The 24406-nt window shown below is 36.7% G+C and overlaps 3 protein-coding genes across 3 annotated transcripts in view; 2 read left to right on the top strand and 1 right to left on the bottom strand.

Moving 5' to 3' along the window:
• The window catches only part of LOC139982813 (uncharacterized), an 890000-nt gene that overhangs the window by 682980 nt on the left and 182614 nt on the right, over positions 1-24406 (top strand). Inside the window, exons 53-56 of the mRNA XM_071995913.1 lie at positions 3714-3892; positions 4748-4824; positions 10030-10088; positions 10440-10559. Of these exons, the coding sequence (XP_071852014.1) occupies positions 3714-3892; positions 4748-4824; positions 10030-10088; positions 10440-10559 (435 nt within the window). The remainder of the gene's footprint in view (positions 1-3713; positions 3893-4747; positions 4825-10029; positions 10089-10439; positions 10560-24406) is intronic.
• Positions 1-24406, bottom strand: part of LOC139982817 (uncharacterized) — a 167623-nt gene that overhangs the window by 58281 nt on the left and 84936 nt on the right. The window contains exon 4 of the transcript XR_011798381.1: positions 13668-13836. The gene's annotated coding sequence lies outside the window, so the exon portion shown is untranslated. The remainder of the gene's footprint in view (positions 1-13667; positions 13837-24406) is intronic.
• LOC139982825 (uncharacterized) lies at positions 14945-24157 on the top strand. Its single transcript, XM_071995935.1, has 2 exons — positions 14945-19239; positions 20976-24157. Exon 2 carries the CDS (start codon positions 21868-21870, stop codon positions 22378-22380), a length of 513 nt encoding a protein of 170 aa, XP_071852036.1. The 5' UTR covers positions 14945-19239; positions 20976-21867; the 3' UTR covers positions 22381-24157.

The following is a 24406-nucleotide window of genomic DNA, read 5'->3' as shown; positions in this document are numbered from 1 at the left end:
TTGTGGTATATTGGTTCAGTCATAATGATATGAAGATGAAATCCCCTGGGATTGAACATTTGATGGTTACCAGCAGGGAAGACGATGGGGTACGGAGATAAGTGAACAATTCTTCAATTTTCAGTAATCCTGTTTTACACAGAAATCACTTTTTGAGTCCTTGCCCGAAGGCTCAAGGAATCTATGCGATGGTGATTGCGTGTGTGTGTGTGATGCCCTTGGCTCGTAAACACGATAACTCAACAAAGGCAACCTGGATTGAAGTCATACTTGGTACATAGATGCGCCATACACTGTAGATGAACCCTAATGATTTTGGTGCTCATTTCATGAATAATGAGGAGGTCACGGGGTCAAACGTAAACATCTTCAAATGCTAAGAACTCCGCAACCAAAACTCAGAATTAATTTATACTTGGTATTCATATGTTGATAGAAAGCGGGTACATGGTGATATATTTCGACATGATATTATGCATATTAATTAGTGGGCGGGCTTAAGTTGATTTAACTAAAATACTGTAGCTTGTAAACACGGTAACTGAACAACGACAAATTGGATTGAAGTCATACATGGTACATACATGGGCCGTAGTGATTAATATTTATTTAAACAATGGTATTGATGTAAATTATGCGTACTACAGCAAGGGGACTGGTATAACCCAGGATTAGTGATATATGAAATCTCTGATAAAGGTATAGGTTTACTGTATTATTTAGTTCTCGTCCGCAGTCTCTGAATACATTAAAAATAAAGCAACATCTGTATCAGCGGATATCACTGGTCGTGTCTAACAACGAAGAAAAATAAGCGAACACTAGACAGAGACCAAAAATGTAAAAGAACCATAGGGACTAGATGTACCGTACTTGAAATATCCTAATTGGTAATATTAGCTCAATATGATAACATCAAAGAAGTTATCACATCAAAGACGTTATCAACGCAAAGATAAGACACTCGTTCTTTTTGTACAGGGGGTTGGTAAAAACTACATGCTTTCGGGGGCAGGGAGGGGGTCTGTGGGCCTTCTCCAGAAAAGGGTTCACTTTAGACTTCAATGATACCTTCAGAAGCATACTGTAGTTTGACTTATGTTATGTCTAATATCTGAGTCTTAACACAACATTGAGCTTTAACTTCTTTACAATGCTGTGTTAGTTTGAAATGCTAAATGGTGGTGGTTGGGGGGGGTGACCCCATCACCCCACCTGAATGTATTGGCAAACATTAACATCGATTATCAAGTGAGAACTCGATTTCATAGGCATGCAAAAGCGGGTGTCGGGTGTCACAGACTTAAACGTAGGTTTCTTGAAATTGCTTAGAAACTTGGACAGATTTATTGTTAAATGTTATAATTGTGTATGTCTAGTCATAATAAAACAGTGTTAGGAATATACATACTGTACCTTCCTCCTCCACAATGTTTTTGTGTAGAGAGTGATGTCTTTAGTCTTCATACAGTTAAAAACTAACATACCTAAGAAAGTGGCTGAAAACAGACATATAAAACCTTAGTTTACAAACTGACATACTCTTACGACATCGGAAATGTGATCACGTGATTATGACGATAATTTGTCTAGTCTTGTAGCTCCATAATTTTACTCCATTTTAAAGTAATGTAATGTTTAATACAGTTTTAAACAAACATACCTAAGAAAGTGGCTGAAAACAGACATATAAAACCTTAGTTTACAAACTGACATACTCTTACGACATCGGAAATGTGATCACTTGATTATGACAATCTAGTCTTGTAGCTCCATAATTTTACTCTATATTAAAGTAATGACAAATACTTCTAGTTTTCTTTTTTATTATCATAGTAGATTTCATGATCTTTGATGACGTCACTGATGTTGAGTGTTCTCTGATCAGTTCATCGTCTCATGAATTATTACAACTTGATCTGAGCATCGAATACTCGACTAACATGATTTGGTTTCTTAACGTAGTCCACCATTTGCTCCTATTTGAGTTGTTTCACATGTTGAATGTAGGATGAGTGTACAACTGACCTGTTATATTAATGAGATGATAACAATGCTAAACTGATTGGTTATATAATTTAGAGGATAATGGTTGTTAACTGATTAGGTTTTAAACCGAGATGATAAGATAGTAAACTGGTCAGTCTTACTGAGATATAAGGATTATAAACTGATCAGCTATATTACTGAGATGATAATGATGGTAAACCGATCGGTAATCTTACTGAGATATAAGGATTATAAACTGATCAGCTATATTACTGAGATGATAATGATGGTAAACCGATCGGTAATCTTACTGAGATATAAGGATTATAAACTGATCAGCTATATTACTGAGATGATAATGATGGTAAACCGATCGGTAATCTTACTCAGATATAAGGATTATAAAGTATCAGCTATATTACTGAGATGATAATGATGGTAAACCGATCGGTAATCTTACTCAGATATAAGGATTATAAACTGATCAGCTATATTACTGAGATGATAATGATGGTAAACCGATCGGTAATCTTACTGAGATATAAGGATTATAAACTAATCAGCTATATTACTGAGATGATAATGATGGTAAACCGATCGGTAATTTTACTGAGATGTAAGGATTATAAACTGATCAGCTATATTACTGAGATAATAATGATAGTAAACTGATAAGACCAACTTTAAATAATCAACTAGATTGATTACTCTGCTGATGTGAAGTTATCATCAAGGGAAACATAATCCGGTGAATATAATGTTTACGGTTTCAATCCAGATCAATAAAGATTAAATCTACACTGATAATGTCATTAGGCTCTTTCATTTTATTCATACAGATCTTGGTCAATGGCAATCCCGTTCAGCTTCTTAACCCTACTTAAATCATTCTTATAATATTGTGTTATTCTACTCTATTACATTTTAAACTGACTCTTGCCAGCCAGCTCTAACATTTTCTTTAAGTTCAATCTGCTGTTGATTTAAGCAGCCCATATGTACTCATGCTGATACAAGAACCAAATATAATTTTAATTTTAATGCAGTATATACGCAGTGATAGGGCAAATTCAATAAACACACGCAACTGTTTTGCAGTGACACGCTAGTGGAGAAAGGTATTTCAAAAGCATTGCACCTAGATCGGTATTAACCATTACTCACCATAACGTAGTTTTTAATAATTCTAGCTGTTATATTGGTATGTATTACATGAAACACAGCGACAAGAGTGTAATATAACTGACCAGTAAGTAACCAACAATCCCAGTCCACCGAATACTACCATCATTTGATGATATTCATGGTCGATTCACGGTGGAGGTATTTAACATTTGACGTCTTCACTCCACCCCACCCCCGACATGGAGTTACAAGCTACAGTACTGTGAGGCTATGAACCATACTGATTGTTCTAACTAATCATTTGGTATAATCCTTTGAATTTACGTTATCAAACATTAGAACATCACTTATATCCTTCCTGTTAATGCTTTAATGACATGCGCAAACACTCTTTGAAAGTATAATTTAATAAAGTATGTAACACGACTATATTACAATAGTACGGTTTATCTTCAAGAACTGTCTGGAGAAACAATGTATTAGCGACACACTTAAGTCAATAGAGATTTGTTTGAGATTCCTTGATAAATATTTACGTATGCCCTTCAGCAATACTTTCCAATTGCCAACATGTTCTCCTATATTTAATATCTTTCAAGGAGTGTGAGAAAGATGTTATTGTACTTCACTCTGGACTCAGATTGCATCGATGGTTGACGGCAGAGAAGATACACATAGAGACAGAGCAAGTAAATGGGGAGCCTAGGATACTTACAGAGGAAGACGTTATGGAGATGTTAAGTTATGGGCTACGTTCAGAACACTTAAAGGAGCTGTCGTGAGTATAACTTTGGTTAACGTGACTTTGGTTAACGTTAGAATGTTCGTTTGATTTATTAACGCAACGTCTTAGAACTCTAAACATTGTATATGTATGTTATACGTGTTACGGAATAGCAATGGAAAAAGTATACAAATAATTAATGTAGAGCCTTGAGAAGAGTTTCGATCCTTGCGAGACTAGTTTCGACGAATATTACTTCTTTTCAAACTGATGCTGGCCAATAAAAATCAGCGTGTTCAACTAGTCGCTAAATATATACATACACACACACACGCATATCTCTATATATATAGAATCTTTCGGTTAAGTATTTAAACATGCATTTTTCTAAAAGGAAATGATGCAGCTACATAGATGCAAAGGATCATCGCAGTATGCTTTTTTATTAGTTATACCTTTTATTATCATAGGTGCCTAGTATATTATCATATGAACAACAGTTATAGTTTTAATTTTCCCTTGTTAGAAGTTTATCGTCGTTTTTCCCTTGGTGAAAGTGCATGGGACTTACGATATAGGCAGATAAAGTAAAAATAGTAACAATAACATGTAAGGGCACCTGTCAGCAGTATAGGGTTGAGATAAATATATAATTCTACCTGAACGTGTGTGTAATCCTTGCTTCATGGCGCAATTTATAATGCCCTGATATAACATATATCATTCTTCATAGCAGTCAAGTGACGCATATTCTATTCTAATAGGCTAGTGTAAACCCTGTGTCTTACCAAACAGAGTCTCCGGGCATTCGCAAATAGTTGTAAGGTTAATGGTGTCTTGATAAAATTGAAACACTTATTGTTCTTTCTGTTCGATAGCTTAACTCATATCTTCATTTCTACTCAAAAGGTTCGCAGGTTGCTTGTTGCCTCTCTCCTTCTCATCGGAGTTACTTCCTATAGACATGAGGTCAAGGGACATTAAAGGTAAATCAGCATTGATTGTAACGCAGTTGATAAGGAAGTGAATCATAATATTTAGTTATCCTTTTCCATTCAGTGATGAATATTAAACAAGTACACTTATCTATCTGCCTCTAATGATTTGATTTTACCATAATAAGCATTTGAAATAGATTTCTTCCCCCAAAAGAACAATTTTCCTTTCAGTTTAATTCAACGTAACGTTTAATTACAAACTTGCTTCAGAATATTTGCACTATTTTACAATCAAATACCAATATATCTTTCTGGTGGCTAGAGTTGTTAAATTTCCAAAATTGTTCAAACTGTTGTATATGTTCCAAATACGTCATTATAGCATTCCCTATAGTAAATGCATGTGTTCCTTTTCTTTTTATTTCATTCGGTGATACTTTGTAAATCTGACAATAATGTAGTGAATGACTTTATTTCTAATTTCAAGCTAATCAAGTGTATCAGATTTTAAGGACTAATTATCAAGAAGATTATGATCGCCTTAGGGAAGCCTCGCAAATCTAACCGCCGGTTCCGGGCCGGCGGAAATCTCGCACCCCTTGCTCATTATGCATGTGCATATTGGTCCCATGGTTGAATGCACACACGCTGGTTGCCAGCCGGAGTAATGAGCACAGCGTCCTGGCAACATAAGGCTGGTTATTCTTCACAAACAATGAGCAAACTTGGCCAAGTGACCGGATTAACTTTTGCGGTTTTGACAGTCAATAGAGCAGTAGTTTATGTTGCAAAGTGACTTATACACTAAAATCCGCCACTACCAAATGTCCGAGATTCAGTACTTTATATAATTCTTGCAAATCTTCCACGTTATCAAACCTCACAAATAAAATTTCTTGGGTCTCTTATGAACAATTGTGAAACTCCGCTACTCGAAAGTTCAATAAAAGCAGCCTTTACCTGGGCCTATACATTATGAGCCTTGTTCAACGAGTGGTACGTAACTATGAATTAAAAAATGAATCAGCCATTGCATTAAATATATGCCCCCCAAGAACTTCAGAAAACCCATATTGACAAACCAGAATTTAAACAAAACAATGGTTAAGCTATGCCACCTATGTATGTTAAAGAGAGAACATCGACCGTAACGTTGATCTCTGAAGCTAACTGCGACACAAATTCAACGAATAAACAGATGGTTTAGACTTGATTTTCCCATTGACTTAGTGTGTTAGGCTGCCATGTGGTTAGAGATATAAGTTACTATTCGGTGAAAATTTTACTATACGTACATCAGTTTACAACTGCAGTGTTTACCCCTACTTAAATATCATCGTAGGCATACTGTACATGGGCTGCGAACACCTGTCTAACACTTGTTTGTTAACATTTTTGGCACGTTTCAAAAAAACTTTTCATGGAGTAAACTATTTTGGCTCCACTCTAGAATTAATTAGGTAAGTCAGTAAAGGATCGGTAAAGTTATGCGAAATATTATCTTAGACGTTCAAGAAAAGTATATATCCCCGTAACATTAAGGTAAGTAAAACACACCTCAAGCCAACCGACTCCTCCGCATGAACAAAACATTCTATTCCCCATGATACACTCGAGGCACAGTCTATACCATACAGACATATCATCATCATCATCATCATCATCAAATTCGATGCTGTTGGCCAAAGGCCATTTCATCGCTCCACAGAAAAAAAAAAAAACTCCATAAATTAAACTCCAGAAGTTACTGTTGAAAATCAAACACTTCAGGTTTATCCTTCCAGAATGAATCAAGCCTCGATTTAAAACAGTTCAAAGAGGGAGAATTAACAACATGTTCTGGCAAAGAATTCCAATAACTAATAGATCTCTGCGTAAAGTTCTTTTGACGAAGCGAAGTGTTCACTCTAGGTTTAACTAACTTGTAGGAGTGACCCCTCGTAACTGATCCATGTGATCTTATAAACAGGTCATGGGTAGAAATTATCAATCCATTCAGATACTTATATACAAACACCATATCACCTCTCAGACGTCTATGTGACAAGGAAAAAAGGTTCAGTTCTCGGAGTCTCTGTTCATAGGGTAGACTACATAATCCTGGCATTAATTTAGTTGCTCTGCGTTGCACAGATTCTATAGCCTCTGATTCCCGACGATAAATAGGTGACCAAGCTGGCTGACCATACTCCAAAACTGGTCTCACTAAGGCCTTATAAAGAAGCAACACGGTGTCTCTATCTAAATACCTAAAGGTCCGTCTGATTATTCCTAGAATGCTGTTGGCTTTGGAAACAATTGACGCAACATGCTCCCTAAAATTAAGGCCATTGTCAACAACCACACCAAGGGCCCGCTCTGAATTCACGACTTCTAAACTTTGGCTTCCTCCATCATACTTTGGCATAGTGTAATGATATTCCAGATAAGAACAACCGACTCGAAGAACATGACATTTATCCGGGTGAAAGTGAAGTTGCCAAGTCACCGACCAGTTGTACATATTATCAATGTTATTTTGCAGAACATCACAGTCCCTTAACGAGTGCACAGCTTTATATAGTTTGGTATCATCTGCAAAAATTTTCACACTACACCCAGCTATGCTTGATGGCAGATCATTAATATACAGAAGGAACAGGATAGGGCCAAGTACACTACCCTGAGGGATTCCACTTGTAATGTCAGCCCAGTCGGAAAGACTCCCTTCAACGCACACTCTTTGTTTACGCCTATATAAAAATTGTCTAATCCACTGTAGCAAATCACCTGTAATTCCATATGACCTCACCTTCGCCAGCAATCGCTCATGTGGGACCTTGTCGAATGCTTTCATAAAGTCTGTGTAAACAACATCAATACCGCTGCCATCATCCAGGGATTTGGTCCAATCATCCAAAACATCAATGAGTTGTGTGACACATGATTTGCCAGATATAAAACCATATTGCCCCGTAGAAAACAAATTATTCCTGTTCATATGTGCCACAACACTGTCCCTCAACAACGACTCACAAACTTTGCAAACAACTGACGTAAGACTTACAGGGCGATAGTTAGCTGGTGATGACCTACTGCCTTTCTTGAACAGCGGTGCAACATATGCAACCTTCCAGTCACTGGGTAAGGAATGATTACTCAATGACATCTTAAAAATTTTAGCAAGCGCTGGTGCAACCTCCTCGCGTAGCTCATACAGAATACGTGGATGAATTCCGTCCGGATATCACGATATCAAGGCCCCAATAGCTACAGTATGGCTATCTTTATGAAAGTAAACCTTTTAATCCCATGTTTTAGGCCACTTGGCATGATTAACTGAATGCTAAATATTGTTTCCATGTCCTTGTAGAAAACGTCAACTTCGCAAAATACAATTAGTTGTGTTTTTGTTGTTACGTGAGATCCGTAACCGGCGAAGTGGTTAGGCTATTTACTATACACTTAACTATGGTAGGATATTATTTTTCCATTTTTTTTGTGGAAATTCTAGAAAATACTTTCTTTTCCCCCCGCCAGATGTGGTCGTATAGTTTATTCATAAATGGGTGTACTAGAGCCTTGTCTACATGACATTAGTTGCATTTAGCACGATATGCCAGTTTCGCATGAATTTTTCGAAAGTATTTTGCTCGATCTCTCGTAAAATTTGAAAGGTGTACCAACTTACTGTTCGTACACAATTGCTAATTTCTGTACTGATTTTTAGAGTAGTAAAGGACGGTTTTTTTTTACGAAGTTCAAAAGTCAGTAAAATAAGTTGATAAACTTTATTTCTTTCAACTTTCTTAACCATGGAATGCTAGAATAACATTTACACTTAAAACGGAGAAAGGATAATCGCATTTTTCCACATTTAATTCAAATTTCTTTCACAAGAAATTATCGTCATTTGTTCAATCCTCATTTCTACGATCTAGCTGGCTAATAAAAAAAGTACAGCTTCGCTCTAGTGCGAAAAATTCCCTACAGTAAACCGATTTTTTTTCCACCTAGCTAGGTAGTTTAGGTCCTGTTCTATACAACTTAGTAGGATTATTCTAAAGTCATCCCGTATGTTAGGCTCTGGTTCACGCTTATGTGCACGTGTACAAGAAGTGAGATTGTGATTTCAGTTTTTTAGAGTTTTAGATTTTTAAATCTTAAAAATTCAGGAAACTTAATGTCCTTGCAAAAAGGCAACGAAACTTTTTGTTCCTACTTGGCCGACTGGGAAAATAAGAAAGATAGCATTTTAGATTCCTGCAGTGTAAATTCACATTTCCTTACTTATTTTTCACAGAAGTTTTGCTTCTGCAGTAGGATAAAATATGGCGTATAAACATAGGCCTACTATCTTTTTGAAACGTTTGAATACCTTGAGACTTAGCTATGATGTTTTGTTCAACTCACTATTGTGTTCAAATCGGCTTAGTAAAAACTTGACCGCGGCTGTGAATGTAACTGTATAGCGTGGAGGGTGGTTTGGAGAGAGTGTGCACTCAAGTGTGACTCATTATCTGCTTGTGGCTGTGCTCATTATAGCCGCGGAAAAATCCACCGGCCCGGACATGGCGGTTAGATTTGCGAGGCTTCCCTTAGTTAGCTTGCGAAGACCACTTTCTAGAGCACTCAATTGAGCACATACATATAATACATGAAGACTCGTCCAGTCAACATAGGTTACATTTAATGACATATATAGGCATATCTCGAGTTAGTAACAATAGACTAACATGGATTTCCATGTAACAGTGTTGAGTATTTTGACTTCCATTGCCAAAGATCCATACGACTGTGGTTTGACCTTTGAAATCATGTGGACTTCTAAATATGTGTGATAATTTAAATGAAAGAAAATTATCATTTTTTTCCTAAATGTATCAAGGTAATGTGTTTGGTAGATTCTAAAATTAATTGTCCATGTTTGCAATAAAGTCATATTATTAAGTAAAATACTAATTAAACTTACCGTCATAAACACATACTAAAATGTTGCAGATTGCAAGCAGTTATTGAAATTATTAAAGTAGAGTTGTCAACATATAAACGTCTTTAACATTCTAAAGGCATTGTGTATCGGTTGATGGAAGTGGTAAGCTGATTAACTCAAAAAAGAGCATTATGTGGAAATAACTCATAGATTAAATATTCACTAAGGTGAATGTGAAATACTGTAAATACTTCTAAGTTAATATGTTACCCAAAGAACTCATCTCACATTAATATTATGTCTATGAGTACTGATGGATATGTACATTCTTTTCAATGTAGTCTGTTGGAGTCTATTAGACAGTGAAGTTCTACTAAATGTTCAATCTGGCCAGTGGGAGGTAAGTGTACGCAGAAACCAGTTGTCATATTTATAAATACTATCATTGTTATTCTTGATAAACAGTTGGTTATTGGCAATACTTCTTTTTCTGGCTTGTATTTATTTCTTTTCCTATGCTACGGTAGCTTCCATCTATGGGAGTTAGTAGCTGATAGTATTTAAACTTAACATTAAAATTTTAATAGAAATTAAAAGTTCATGGTATGTATTGTCCGTGGTATTTATAATTGTAGTAAACAATTTAAGCATTCATTTCTACATGATGACCCTATTTCTCATTAACCCTTTTTCTTTATTTCAACACTGATATTACAGTACTTATAAATGTATTGATTCATTACGTTACCAGCTTAAAGACAAGGAATCGCTGCGTCAGCTTTGTTCCGGAAAGGTCGTTATCGAAGAAAATGATCACTATTTCAAACAATGTTTAACCATCATATCCGTACAGACCGCATCATATCATGACGTAAGTCAATCCACGTCCTTAAATGTATTACTTTTATTCTTGTATGACACCATTTTCTTCTATCTGAATATGAATGTGGGTTGATTGTGCGTATTCACTTTCTTTGAATCACATTATGTGATTCGTATGTATCATTATGTTTATATATATATTAATTTGCCTTTGTTGTTTACCCCCGTTTCATTAACAAAAGTCTGTTGAAAGTATCTCTTTCGAGATCCGGCTTTAGGAATCACAAATGACTTCAAATTGGTTAGAATCATGTTTGATCTCTAGAGTAAGGCAAATATGTCACCAAAAACAGAACTAGTATTGTTCGATACAGGTGACAAACGCCTACAGTGGTATTACGACCTTCCTTAACGGTTTCGAACATAGCCTAGTTGGAAGTTTTTTCACTGTTCTAAATTTATCTAGTACTTGGTATACCAAGTACTGGATAAATCCAGCAAGAATCCAATCATTTTAATGTCTTTACCAAGGACTAAAAGGAATAACATTTCACTGGAATTAAAAACCTCAGCGGGAGTTGTTTTTTTCTTCCTATTTTAATTTTCCATTGAGGGGGGTGGAGGCAAGTGCTGCTCACTACCCCCACCCTTATGGATAAAGCGAGACAGGTAATTTAACCTCCTCAACCATGCTTGCCCCCTTCACTCCCAGCTGCCTACCCCTCTTCAATCAGCAACGGTATAGCAAAGCACACACACCTAAGGCCCACAAGAAAGCATTAAGATTAATTTCTTTAACTTTCTGTCTTAAATTGATTGCTGTAGTTGTAATCTTCTGAACATATTGTTTGCATATTACCCTCACTTACTTTATATGGGTTCAACCAATTGGCACCCCATAGAGCATTATGTAAGGCAATAATCAGATTATGAATGTTAAATCAATTCAAAGAAAGGGAACAATTATAGCATATGGAACGAGGAAAGGGTCATTGTGAGGCGCCGTCCACTCAGAGATGGCCGTTCACTCAGAGACCGTCCACTCAGAGATCATTGCTCAAATGAAACAGCCGCCCATTTTGAAATCGCCGTTGAAGTACAGAAATGGCTGTTGACTCAGGAATCGTCCACTTACAAATCGCCGGTCGATGCTGAGCCGCACCTATTAGAATTCGTCCTCCCTTCACAATGGCTATGTACCAACTGTGCTCCCGCCCAGTAACGTACACCGAGCTGTTACAGTAGAACGCTCTTGTTCCCGCCTCATTCAAGTCGTCCCTACGGCGCCCCTCCCTTTTTCAGGAGAGTAATTTAGTCTCGGTACACCCAAGACCACATGCAATGAAGGTTTCCAGAATCCAAAATAATTAAGATGGAAGAAATAATCCACACGTTGGGGGTCGAAAATGCCGAAGAAGTTTCCCGTAACTTCAAAAGGGAACTGGCAACTCATAGACAAACAGGGATAACTAATTTGGAAAGTAGTAACATCCGTCGCTAGGCCCAGATTTTTTTCATTGGTCTAAACAATTTGACTGAGATTTGACCTTCCATGTGCTCAGCATTTGTCAAAATAATAGGAAGTGATGACTGAACATGTATGCTTCGGTATAAAACTGAGCGTCAAATGTGATGTGTATCACGATGACCATAGATGATCATAGCTGTTCACCCTGGTAACTACAAATGTTAACATTTAATTCTAATTTACAATAATGAATTAATAAATTGTTACTATGAAATACTATAGGCATTACACAAAGTAATTCCACTAGCTGTTACAAATTTACAAAACATTGTAAACACTTAATGATACCGTAGTATGAATTAGTCAATTCAGTGTTACCAAGTAACGTTTCATGACAAATTTGATAGTATATCATTAAAATAAATAAATTGTATTAACAAATCAATAATCATTTAAAGAAATTAAAATTTGAATGAAATTAAAATTTGTATATAATTGCATGTTAAAAATTCTTCATGTGTGGTACTTCTTAATACGACATTAATTGTTACAAATTAATTATTCATCATTATGAAGTAATAACTCATTTTTAACAAGTTATGTTTCATTAAAACATACAAGTATTTCATTACAGCAAAATTATAATTCATACTAACAAATCAATAATTTTTGGGGAAAATTACCACTGGTAATCACGAATTATTAATTAAAAAATCTAATGGGCTTAATTGTATGTCGTCCCAACATGCACAAACTCCCGAAGATTGAGTATACGAACTGATACTGAATGAAATGGATCAAAACAACCGAGTATGGGGGTCAAGTCTATAGTATTAGTGATTGGCCGCAAGCTGAGGAATACCAGCACCGTACTCATACACTCATCATACTAACCTTAGGTTTGTATTGCGAAAGATCCATCTTTTTCCAGAAACCTAGAAGCACGCCTCCTTTTATAACAGTTGATTCACTGCAATGAAACAAATCTGCTGTTCTTCTGTTGTTGAAACCGATTTTCACAAATTCCTCAAGTTGTATATCATCTTTTTGATCTATTTTAATTTTTGATTTAAAATTCAATGAAAGAGTACAGTATGAGTGGGACTCTGTGATTGAAAAGTTCACGCCCCGCCCACGATATTAATATGCAAGTTTGACTGTCACTCAAATGGACAATCTCTGAGACGACGATCTCTGAGTGAACGATCTCTGAATGGACGATTTCTGAATCACGACCATTTCTCAGTCGCGACGGTTTCTAAGTCAACGTCCATTTCCGAATGGACGGCACCTCACGTTAAACGGTGATTTCAAAATGGATGGCTGCCGTATTTCAGCGGCGATCTCTAAGTGGACGGTTTCTGAGCCAACGACCATTCCTGCGTGGACGGCGCCTCACGTTGACCCTTTCCACGTTCCATAATAGCATTCTTTATTCGTAGGGCTACGAGACAAAAGTTACTTCATGTAGAGGGCCACTTTTTGTCTTATTGGCAGGGAGGATCCAATACCAATACTGGTTTGGAAGGGATGGGGGGGCCGGGGGAGGAAGAAAGTGCAGTATTTGAGACAAATATTTGGAATGGTACTTTAAAGTTGACTTTCAGATTCCTGCAATGAATCAAATCAATACCCACTATTAAGGCAGTTTGGTAAATCCAGTCACAACAAACAAGCAAACTTCCTTACCATTCCTATGTCATTCTGTGCGTCAAGAAGTAAAGGATACTGAAAGAAGCTTGATAGGTTCGTAGGTCCTGACCTCTTCTATCCAGTACAGTCTCTGTCTTCATCTTCACTAGAGGGTTTCTTAATATGGTTGAATTATTACATCATGGAGCCGTTAGAGCCTCAGTGACTTTTAAAACAAAAGTGAAACAATAACATAATCAAATTAATTATTCAGATATATTCACTGGCAAATGACTCTAGAAAAACATTTCTATGGATCTTTTGTATCAAGATAGCAAAATAGCACTACAGGGGTCATTGTGAGTGATCCTCTTAACATGTTAATAGTTGCCATCTCAAAAACCCTGTGCTTATTGTCCGTAAAATACTTAAAATGTGCATATACAAATTGTGATATTTAAGCTAAAGGTGCATTTGCAGGTTAATGAGCGTTACCCTGGAAATTATGGATTTGTTGCATTGGATGCCTTGAACAAGAAAGGGTGTTGTATAATGCTGCAGTAGCTTGGGTGACACAACTACTGTACAATATAACACATCTATGATGGAATGTTGTATGTTGTATTTTAGGTCCTCCTGCAAGCAGGAAATCGCGAAGAAGCCATCAAGCTGACGGAAGTCAGTCTCTTACATTCATATTTTAATGTCCATGATTATGGATTGTCAATTGTCAACAACTCTGTAACTGGACAACATAAATTAATCTTGAAGTGACTCAAACTCTGGACCTTATGATTGAAAGGCACTGGCATTAACCACTGAGCTAACACTCCCTGTTGCTAACAATCACATGTTGCTAACACATGTCGCCAACACACTCACATGTTGAATCTCATTCTAGAGCTGGGAAACTATGAATTTCATTTAACCTTTGCTATTCTCAAGTTGGAATTTATCCACAATATTCCAGAACAGGATATAACTCCAGAGTACTTGAAGAGTACTAGGATTCCAATTTAAATTGGATCATGGGGGGACAGGGTGAACATGTCCCCCCCATGTTTTAGGTTGGGGGGATATAGTATGTAATATCCCCCCAATATTTGGTTGCATATTTTTTTTTTTGTGGCTATAAATTGAAAATAATGCGTGAGATTATTTATTCAAATCAAATTTGACGGTGGCTAAAACTTCAACTTACATATGCTGCATGAGGTGTATTTCTCCTCGTGGTCCTTTCTGTGACCGTATAGCATGTTGTCACTCATGATTATTAAAATAATGTCTCTACATCTCTTGTGTATGAGTGTAAGTATGTACAATCATATATATGATCCACATCGATATGGGTTCACTGGGTTTCCATTTGGCCTGTTTCCTGCAAGATTTCTATCGATGCGCGTAGCCAAGGGTGGGGGGAACGAAGGGGGCGACCGCCCCCACTGGAGCATATTTTTAGCTCATACCAGCATGCTGGTGTGAGCTATTGTTGCAGTGCGGCGTCTATCACTCTATCACTCTATCCGTCAACAATTGGTAAAACCGCTCCCACTCGAACAGTGTGTAATGGAATTTAATGAAACTTGGACACAAGGACCATTGGGTATAGGGCCATCAGAGATGGTCCAAAATTTGGGGTCAAAGGTCACGTGTGGGCCGTAATGGGCCATTTTGTGGAAATATGCAAAATGCTTCTTCTCCTACAGATTCCATGGTACAATGTTGAGGGTTTGTCACGATAGTACTATGGAAGTTTTACCTTCAGGGTGTTCATGAATTTGAGATCAAAGATCAACTAGGGGTGTTTAGTGGCCTGGGCCCCGGCCCTATATTTTCAAATTGCTTCCGTTCGTACAGTGTTTAGCCAGTTATAATGAAACTTGGTCACAAGTTCCTCGGGATGAGGGTTACGAGGGGTGTTTGGAAAATTGAGGTCAAATGTCATTTAGGGGGTCACTGGGGGTCATTCTTTGTAATATTTTCAAATATCTCAATCTCCTCAAGATTTTGATGGATCATATTCAAAGTTGAACTGATGATAGTTGGATTGTGTATGAATAAGGTGTTGCCTAATAATTTTTGGTCAAAAGTTAATTAATTACAATTAATCCCCATTGTTTAAAAAAATCTGAGCCTTCACCTTTTTGCCAAGGCTCCTTTAATTTGTCTCCCAGTCTCTGCAGTGTTTGTTTACATTTGTGGTTAAGCTCTGCAGAGGCTGTTAGTGGAATTAAAGCAGGACTGGAAGTTGTTATTAACTGTTGAACTGTAAGCGTGAGAGCCCTATAGCCAATCAGCACTTGCCGATTCTTAGAAGTCTTTGAGCCTGAGGTATGTAGGCAGCCAGCCAACATTTTGGGAAGGTGTGCTTGTGAACAAGTTATGTCTGCTCAGGTAGAGGGGAGAAAGTGTAATAGGGTAAGTCAGTGGTATTGTTTGAGAGAGTGGGTAAAATAGGATTTAAAGGGGAAAAATAGGAATTATAGCCAGTGGTGTGGCCAGGATTCTGCTAACGGAGTAGGGGGGGAGGGGTTATTGCAGTTTTGAACTAGGGGTATAAATTTGTCTTTGAACCTAAAATGTTTGGCCTCCTTGGCCCAAAATTGTTGGAATCTGAAAAATGGCCTGAAATTTGGTGGGCCATAAAGGTATGAGCTTCTGCACCATTGCTCTAGTTTTTTATGATATCGAAGTTTTATAGTAGCCGCTATAAGAGGTTTTAATATTTGTACACCAATAAATTAACTGTGTGTGAATTTTCAAAAATTCCCTGACCAACATTCCTCATCATACTTTCCTCTACTCATGCAATTTTGACCGGTCTGTTAGGGGTTGAAGGGGGTTTTTCTTTATTGGTTATCCATAGATGAATTTTGTGCATTATGGGTATGTTTTGAAGTGACTTTATTGTTCAAATTCTGAACAAATAATGGGCTTAAATCCTTGAAAAGTGGGGCTGACAGGTATCGTGGGCCCTTACGTAGTATTACCTACAAAAGCATCGATCCACAGGAGATGCAATGAAGTCGAACATGACGTGTGACTGGTGACAATCTTGATAAAGGTTATGGATGAAAAAAAAACTATTGGGAAAAACTTGGTTCTCATATATATTTATATATATATATAAGTATATATATTTATATATATAAATATATATATATATATACATATACATAAATCACGAAGCGCACAAACAATTTGGGGATGAAAGTTGCTACGCACCTGCATCGCAGCAAATGTCCCCCCCCCCCTCAATATTTGAAACAAATCGCTGTCCCTGATGTCATGTTTTTTCTTCCTGCTGGCATTGGATCATTGAGTATTGCTATTGAAGTCCTTGGACTAGGCCAGAGTTACATTGCTCTCTATAGATAGGACTAGAGTACACCGGGGACCGTGTCATGCTGCCATCGGTTCATTCTGCCCTAGAAAAAGTGCCATTCCACAATGTTACCACCATGGGGGAAAGGCATTTTGTATGGCGGAAAGAGCACATTATTGTGGGTGCACTGTAGGCCTATATGCAATGTATATTTCCTTTACTTTCACACTACTGTACCTAGTCTTGCAAAATCCACAAATTCGGTCTTTTTAATAAACAATCAACCTAAAGTAATTTGATTTATTCAACCAACTATTATATATATATGGGCGGGTAATCACCAAACAGACAGGGAAGTTACAGCAGTTCTTCAAAAGCAGATTCAAATACTTGGCTGTTTTGTTTTCGATTGCGTAATTGACTTGAGACTTCTCAAAGTCGTTTCCATATGCCAACAGAAAAATCCCCTCTCATATATTGGTCAATTGATAAATCTCGTGAACTCGATCCGTTTTTAGGAATGGAGGGGCAAGCTTACCGACAAACTCCTCCATGAATTCATACTTCACAAGAAATATACACAAATTGGCCAAATAATGTGCTTCCTTCTGTAGTTACATCCCAGTCCACGCCTGTATGGGCGGCCATTTGGGCAAAAAATACAACAATGAAACAAGAGACAAACAGATAAGAAAAATGATAAAAAGGAACAATAATAAGAATATAGTGCATTACAGAAAGACTGAAAGGATGTAGAAACATTCTAAACAAGAAAAGAACAAATAAACAGACCGACATGATGTAAATTAACATTACTATACACTAGCCTGATTTCTTTTTGTATTTAAACAAGACTCAAAGAGAAGAAAAAAAGTAAAGATGTCAAATAAAAATAGATAAGAATCTCAAGATAACAACGATTTGCTAAAACAATCTCCACACAGTGGTAGACCGGCTATAAAGCTCGATATCATAATAATACGAATAAGGTGAACCCAATGGAAACTGACTAAAAAACCAAATTACACTATGTTACCAATGTTTTGCAACTGACCGTATCGTAACATATGACTGTTTTCCTTGTGATTTCTTGGTGTACGTGCACTGTTAAAGGGTGTGAAGACTCGCGCAAAAAGAAACGTCTAATGCTGGTAAGTTGACCTAGTTTCCAATGAGGTGTAACATAAGTGTTAAACACCACCATCGACCCCAGAAAATACACATACAGCTTGCTACCATCGGTAATTAGACACTAATGTACAGTCAGTACATACAGCTGTAGTCAATACCCACAGCACAGTATACAAACAATACAGCGATGGACATCTCAGGTCCAGCTAAAGATAACAAGGTATCATGTTTCATTACTGTACTGTCTGCATTTTGTAGCGACACAAACAAAACGTCACTTGCAAGCCACGGAAAGTTAACTTTTTCAGATGGCCACACGCAGTTTGGGGCGAGTCTTCAATGCCTCTCGAATTGAAAGGATTGTGCCCTAATGTAATGAAGTTAAATATGATACAATCTTCATTGTCTAAGCGAGAAGAACACTGTAATAACCTACAGGGGAGAAAAAGAAGAGTTGTAGGGGCAAACATCCACTTTATGTTACCGTGACCCAGATGGGACATGGGAAATTTCAAGTAGTTTCAGTTCAACAGTGTATATATGTGTAAGAAATAAAGCTACAAACACCGTCCCAGCTGCTCGAGGCTAAAATAGAGAATTATTATGATTCTTGTTATTATTCCTTTATTCATTTTGTTAGTATTCGATTGTATTTACTGTACTTGTTCTTGCTGAAAACTAGTAATTTAATTGAAGTTTCTATTTCCTTACCGCATGTGTTCTAATGCATTTTTAGTTTCAGGCTTGCAAAGATAGCTTAACTGTTTAATCTCATAATTAATTTCTTACTTGGCATCAACATGAAATTCAGAAAAAGGTTCGCAAGAAACAACCATGCAAATTAGTCTTCAAACATCGGGTTAATAAATTTCATGGGAGCCTTGACTCTTTTCTTACCAAATACCCAATTAACATCTTTCTTAAACTGTCTGTTTTCACCGGGCATGCACAATGTTGAGTCTCTCCAACAATGATGATTTTCTTTATTGGCGCCAAAATGTGTAGGCCGATGTAAGAAACACCTGTATTTGATATCGGTGACTCATGCTGTTGAATACCTGTGTACATCTATCACTGACAATGAATGGCTTAGTGTTATATTGGTGGAGGTTGCAGATGTTGCTTGTTTCATTCAGTTGTTTGTTACAATTGACCTGTTGACTGGATTTTAAGGTTGGATTATTTTTTGGAGAGGAAACTACTGCTAATAGTAATAGCTTAAACAGTAATATTGATCAGTGACATAATTTGACGGTACGGTATAGTGGCCTAGGCTATAATTGTTATATTGACCAAGCCATAGCCTAATTAGCAATGAACAAAACTAATATAGGCTATGGTTACCTTAGAAGTCTTAAACATTCAGTCAAACATCACCATAGTAGGCATACCTTTAGAAAGAAGACATTCTTGGAAATTCTAAATCATTAAAAAAATATATATTAGACCGAGTTGTTGACTGAGTATCACATATGTCCCAGTTAAAGCATATCTAACCTAACAAGGAATTGACAATTTACAATCAAATACAGTTGGATCACTGAGATTGCATTAAAGCTTATATACTTAAGTGAATCTAAAACTAGTCATTAAAATTCTCGACTGGCAGAAGTAAAAGGAGTTTTATTTCGGGAACAATTATTTATTCTAGCTAAGAAAATATACATAAACACAGTACTGTAGAAACCTTGTTTTCTTTAAAAAAAATCTACAATAACGAAAATTGGTCCAACTCGTTCTTACATAACTCTGTCGTCAAGGCCTTCATACAAGTCAATATATAGCAATCCACAATGATCATTGTAAGGACCTAAATTATTCAATCTTCGTGATTCTGAAGTTACTGCAAGTTATATAAAAAGCCCACAGTTTCATTTTACCAAGCAGGCTGTCTGATTATAAATTGAGAGAACTAACTCCTGCCAATATACCTGATACTATGTGAAAATGTGAATGTATATGTGAATATAATGCTTTCACCCTCTGTACAACAATATTCTAATTAAGTCAAATTAAATTACAAAATGACTAAAACATAATATATTTATTTAAAGCAAAACTGTCGTTTAAGTCTTTCTGGCAGTAATTCGAACATTGTGTTCCACCTACAGTTACATCTCGTTTTCTCTTTTTTTTTGTCTAATTAATTTTAAAAGTGTTAAGTCATTTTCTAGCTACCAGAGATATGTCCATGTACATCTCAGTCTAAAAAGCAAAACGTTTTAAAATTGAAAGTGCGCCACTGATTTAAACTTGCATCAATCGATAATAAAAGTTTGCTATAAAAGCAAACTTTTATTATCGATTGATCTTGTAATTAACTGATTTATCTTGTGTTTATTAATTAATGTTTGTCCGCTAACTGTTCACATAGTAACAGAAGATATTACAGTGAAGTAGTGTATAGACCCAATATAGGACGTCAAGTGGGACCCAATATAGGACGTATTGTCAAGTTGGACCTATTATAGGACGCATTGTCATGTGGGACCTATTATAGGACGCATTGTCAATTGGGACCTATTATAGGACGTTTGTCATGTGGGACCCGATATAGGACGTATTGTCATGTGGGACCAATTATAGGATGTATTGTCATGTGGGACCTATTATAGGACGTATTGTCATGTGGGACCCGATATAGGACGTCAAGTGGGACCCGATATAGGACGTATTGTCGACCTATTATAGGACATATTGTGTGTTGGAGTCTTAGGCTGGTGGCAGACAATGGTCCTGATCCATCGTTTTCAAAGAGGGGGAAAGGGGGCAGAAGGTCAAAAAGTCTTCAGGGAGGTGGTGCGCTCCAATAGAACTTGATAAAGTATTGGGGGTATTCAAACAATGGTTTTGGTAGGACAGTCTCACTTTATGCCAACTTTCGATCGTGTTCACACCTTTCTCTCCAGCACAATGGTAATGGTGGCTTTGAAAACCTTCGACTACTGTTTTCTAACGCCATGATATCCTCTGCATTGCGGGAAAAGTGCGTCATGGCTGAAAAGTAACCAAGTCGATTGCGTTTTTGGCTGATACATTGCACGAGCAGGCTTGATTGGTCCCATATACCTAAGGATCTTTCGCCTGTGCCATATACATGACATAAAACTTAATACACATAGACCAATCGAATTCATTTACCGGGATACTTTCTCTCTTCCCTTTGTCGGACCTCCGGAGCAAGTTCCTCTGATTCATACGATAGTTTTTTCACTGGAACCTTTACTGTGGATTATATCATTTTTAAAATATGAGCACAAAATGAGTGACTCAAAGAGCAAAAGAGCACATCGTGAGCAAAGAGAGTCCTTTAGATGAGCAATTGAGCATGTGCTCATATTAGAATTAGCAACAAAACAAAAATGCATGATGTGGTTCATGTGATGAGCACGCGAGTACAAAATGAGTGACTCAAAGAGCAAAAGAGCACATCGTGAGCAAAAGAGAGTCGTTTAGATGAGCAATTGAACATGTGCTCATATTAGAATTAGCAACAAAACAAAAACGCATGATGTGGTTCATGTGATGAGCACGCGGGTACAAAATGAGTGACTCAAAGAGCAAAAGAGCACATCGTGAGCAAAAGAGAGTCATTTAAATGAGCAATTGAGCATGTGCTCATATTGATATATTCAAAAAGTGTATCATTCACATTTTTGCTTAATACTTCTCATTGCGTCGAATGACACAAACAAGTACACCCTCTCAAGATTAGATTTTGTTGTAAAATATGCATTTAACCGTCATTTCAATGTTTGTCGACACGAATCCATCATTCAAGCTAGTATTCAAAAGGCGGCGATGGTAACTAAAAGCGAGGATGACACTGACAGTGTGAATGGTAAAGAGCGTTATGTGAATACGCGTCGTGTCAGCGTGAAATACAAACATCCTGAAAGTGATTCGATTGACGACCTCAGTGAAGAGGACGATGACCTGGTGGATACTGAGGGAAGTAATGAACGTAATAGTTCGGATGAGCCGATGGAAACATCAGACGGTACTGGCAGTAGTGGTAGTGAGAATGCTGGTGGTGACGATCAAGATGACGAGGATGGTGAACGCACCTATGATGCTGTGGAGACTTGGATGCACTTGCTCGAACTCAATAAGGCAATGTCTAAGATATTACATCATGGACTGAAGAACAAAGACGAAAGTGACAAGGAGAAGGAAAGTGATAATGTGTACGATGCGGTAGAAACTTGGATGACTTTGATCCAACTCAATAAGGCCATAACGAAGGTTTTACGCCATGGCCTGAAGAACAAATACGAAAGTGATGATGAGGAGGACGATGACAACGAGGTGTAAGTTGTCAAAGAGACGTGGGTGACTCATACAATCGATCTGAAGAAAGAAATAACAAAGTCTTTGTATCGTATAGCATCACAAAACACCTAGGCGTGCTGGTTTGTGCAACAAGGCTGCACCGTCGTGGAATATTTTGATTCATTTGGCCGACAACCCACAACGGTACCAGGCAGTGCACGGTTTCTTCGAAACGAAGTTGTTCGTTTCAACACACGCCAGTTATAATTGCTGAGCTCTCATGTGTGTGGACATAACTGTTTGTATTATCTATTACATCGGTGCCGTGGACAACGTATGGCGGATATCGTTGAAAGGTTTATCGATGACGTTCACCGTAATGACCAAGATGTATATTATTTCATCAATCCATATCTTTAACGATTGATCATTTCAATGTTCACTATTTCATGTGTTTACCAAGTTGTTGTTCTAAACATAATCATGCATGATTTTATGTGTTTACCAATTTTTTGGTTTTGTTGTTCAATAATGATAGGATGAAGTGCTAGTATCCGAAATGAATTTCGTCGGAACGGGTTTACCGACCGTCTCCTCACCGTTATGGTAAAACGATAACCAAAGTAGTGATGCATTCAACGTATCATTGTTATTCACCTGTAGTTTCTTGGTTGATGTGATGCTGTGTTGCTCTCGAATAGAAAAAAAACTGTGCACACATTGCTTTTGTTCTCATTTTGACCTTTTGTTTTACACACTTGTCTAATGGTCAACGTTTGTCCGATCATATGTCACAAATGCTAAAGTATCCTATATGGGGTCCCACATGACAAACGTCCTATAGTAGATCCCACCCACGTCCTATATCGGGTCCCACATGACAAACGTCCTATTATAGGTCCCACATGACAATACGTCCTATATTGGGTCCCACATGACAATACGTCCTATATTGGGTCCCACTTGACGTCCTATATTGGGTCTATACACTACCCAATGAAGACCCGATCAACCTGATTAAACTGAAAAGTAGTAATTAATTAATTTAATGAAGCACTCAAGGATATGAGGTATTTCATAACATAACATTATGTTTAATGAAATATATTTTAAAAAGCGGATGGTGTTTTTTAATTGGAAGAAACGATAACGTTTAGAAAGTTAAGATCATAAGCATTACCCCCATTAGGAACATCTAAAACCACAAAGGAAGAAAGACAAATGTTACATTTCGAAGAAATTCACTAGAAGTTATAAGTCACACTCAAACCGGTACTGTAACTTAGGAATTAAGTTGATATTTCAGGACTATCGGTTAATTCCATAAATTGGTATGTAAATAAAATTAATTAGCTTGTAGTGGTTGAAGAACTAAACAGAGATAGATATCATGATTTAAACAAATCTTATTAACTGGAAATAATTAAAATTGGTTCAATAATTAAATAATTTGTTAATTGAAATATTATTATATTCTACTTATATATATTATGATATTCAAGCCTCATCAACCGTCTTCTCTTGAAGCATGAAGTTGATCTACATCTGCTTCTCTAAAATATATCTTAACTATCAGTAACAACTTATTTATTTAACCATAAATTCTTCCAAATATCTTTACACTTCATTAAACAGTTTCATTGGTTTACGTTGAGGTTTCCTTTTCATGATTTCAATTACATTAGTGACTACAATTTACATTTTAAATTATATTTTCCTTCTGAAAGTTTAAACCAAGAACATAATTAAATATATTTGATCATTGTTTTTTTTTTCTTCAAAAGATAGAATAATCTTAATTTTTTACCCGATCTTTGTAACCTTCTCATCCCGTCTTAAAGATGTGTTTCTGATCAAATAAAAAATTAAAATTGCTTTACTCTGTTCATTTGTATCCTTGCAATTTTATTTGATTAAACCTTACAAACTGTAAACCTTTAATTATTTATCATTAAACAATAAAAATTATCCTATAATCCTACATTACCGATCTATTTCCTCTAATCTTATCCATTTATTTCTGTTTGTTTTTGCTTTTCGTTAAAATCAATCCTTTTTTTCATTCCAT

The sequence above is a fragment of the Apostichopus japonicus genome, chromosome 16 (genome assembly GCF_037975245.1).
Source record: "Apostichopus japonicus isolate 1M-3 chromosome 16, ASM3797524v1, whole genome shotgun sequence".
Lineage (NCBI taxonomy): Eukaryota > Metazoa > Echinodermata > Holothuroidea > Aspidochirotida > Stichopodidae > Apostichopus > Apostichopus japonicus.
The sequence above is the reverse complement of the archived record's forward strand: the minus strand, read 5'-3'. Positions and strand labels throughout refer to the sequence as shown.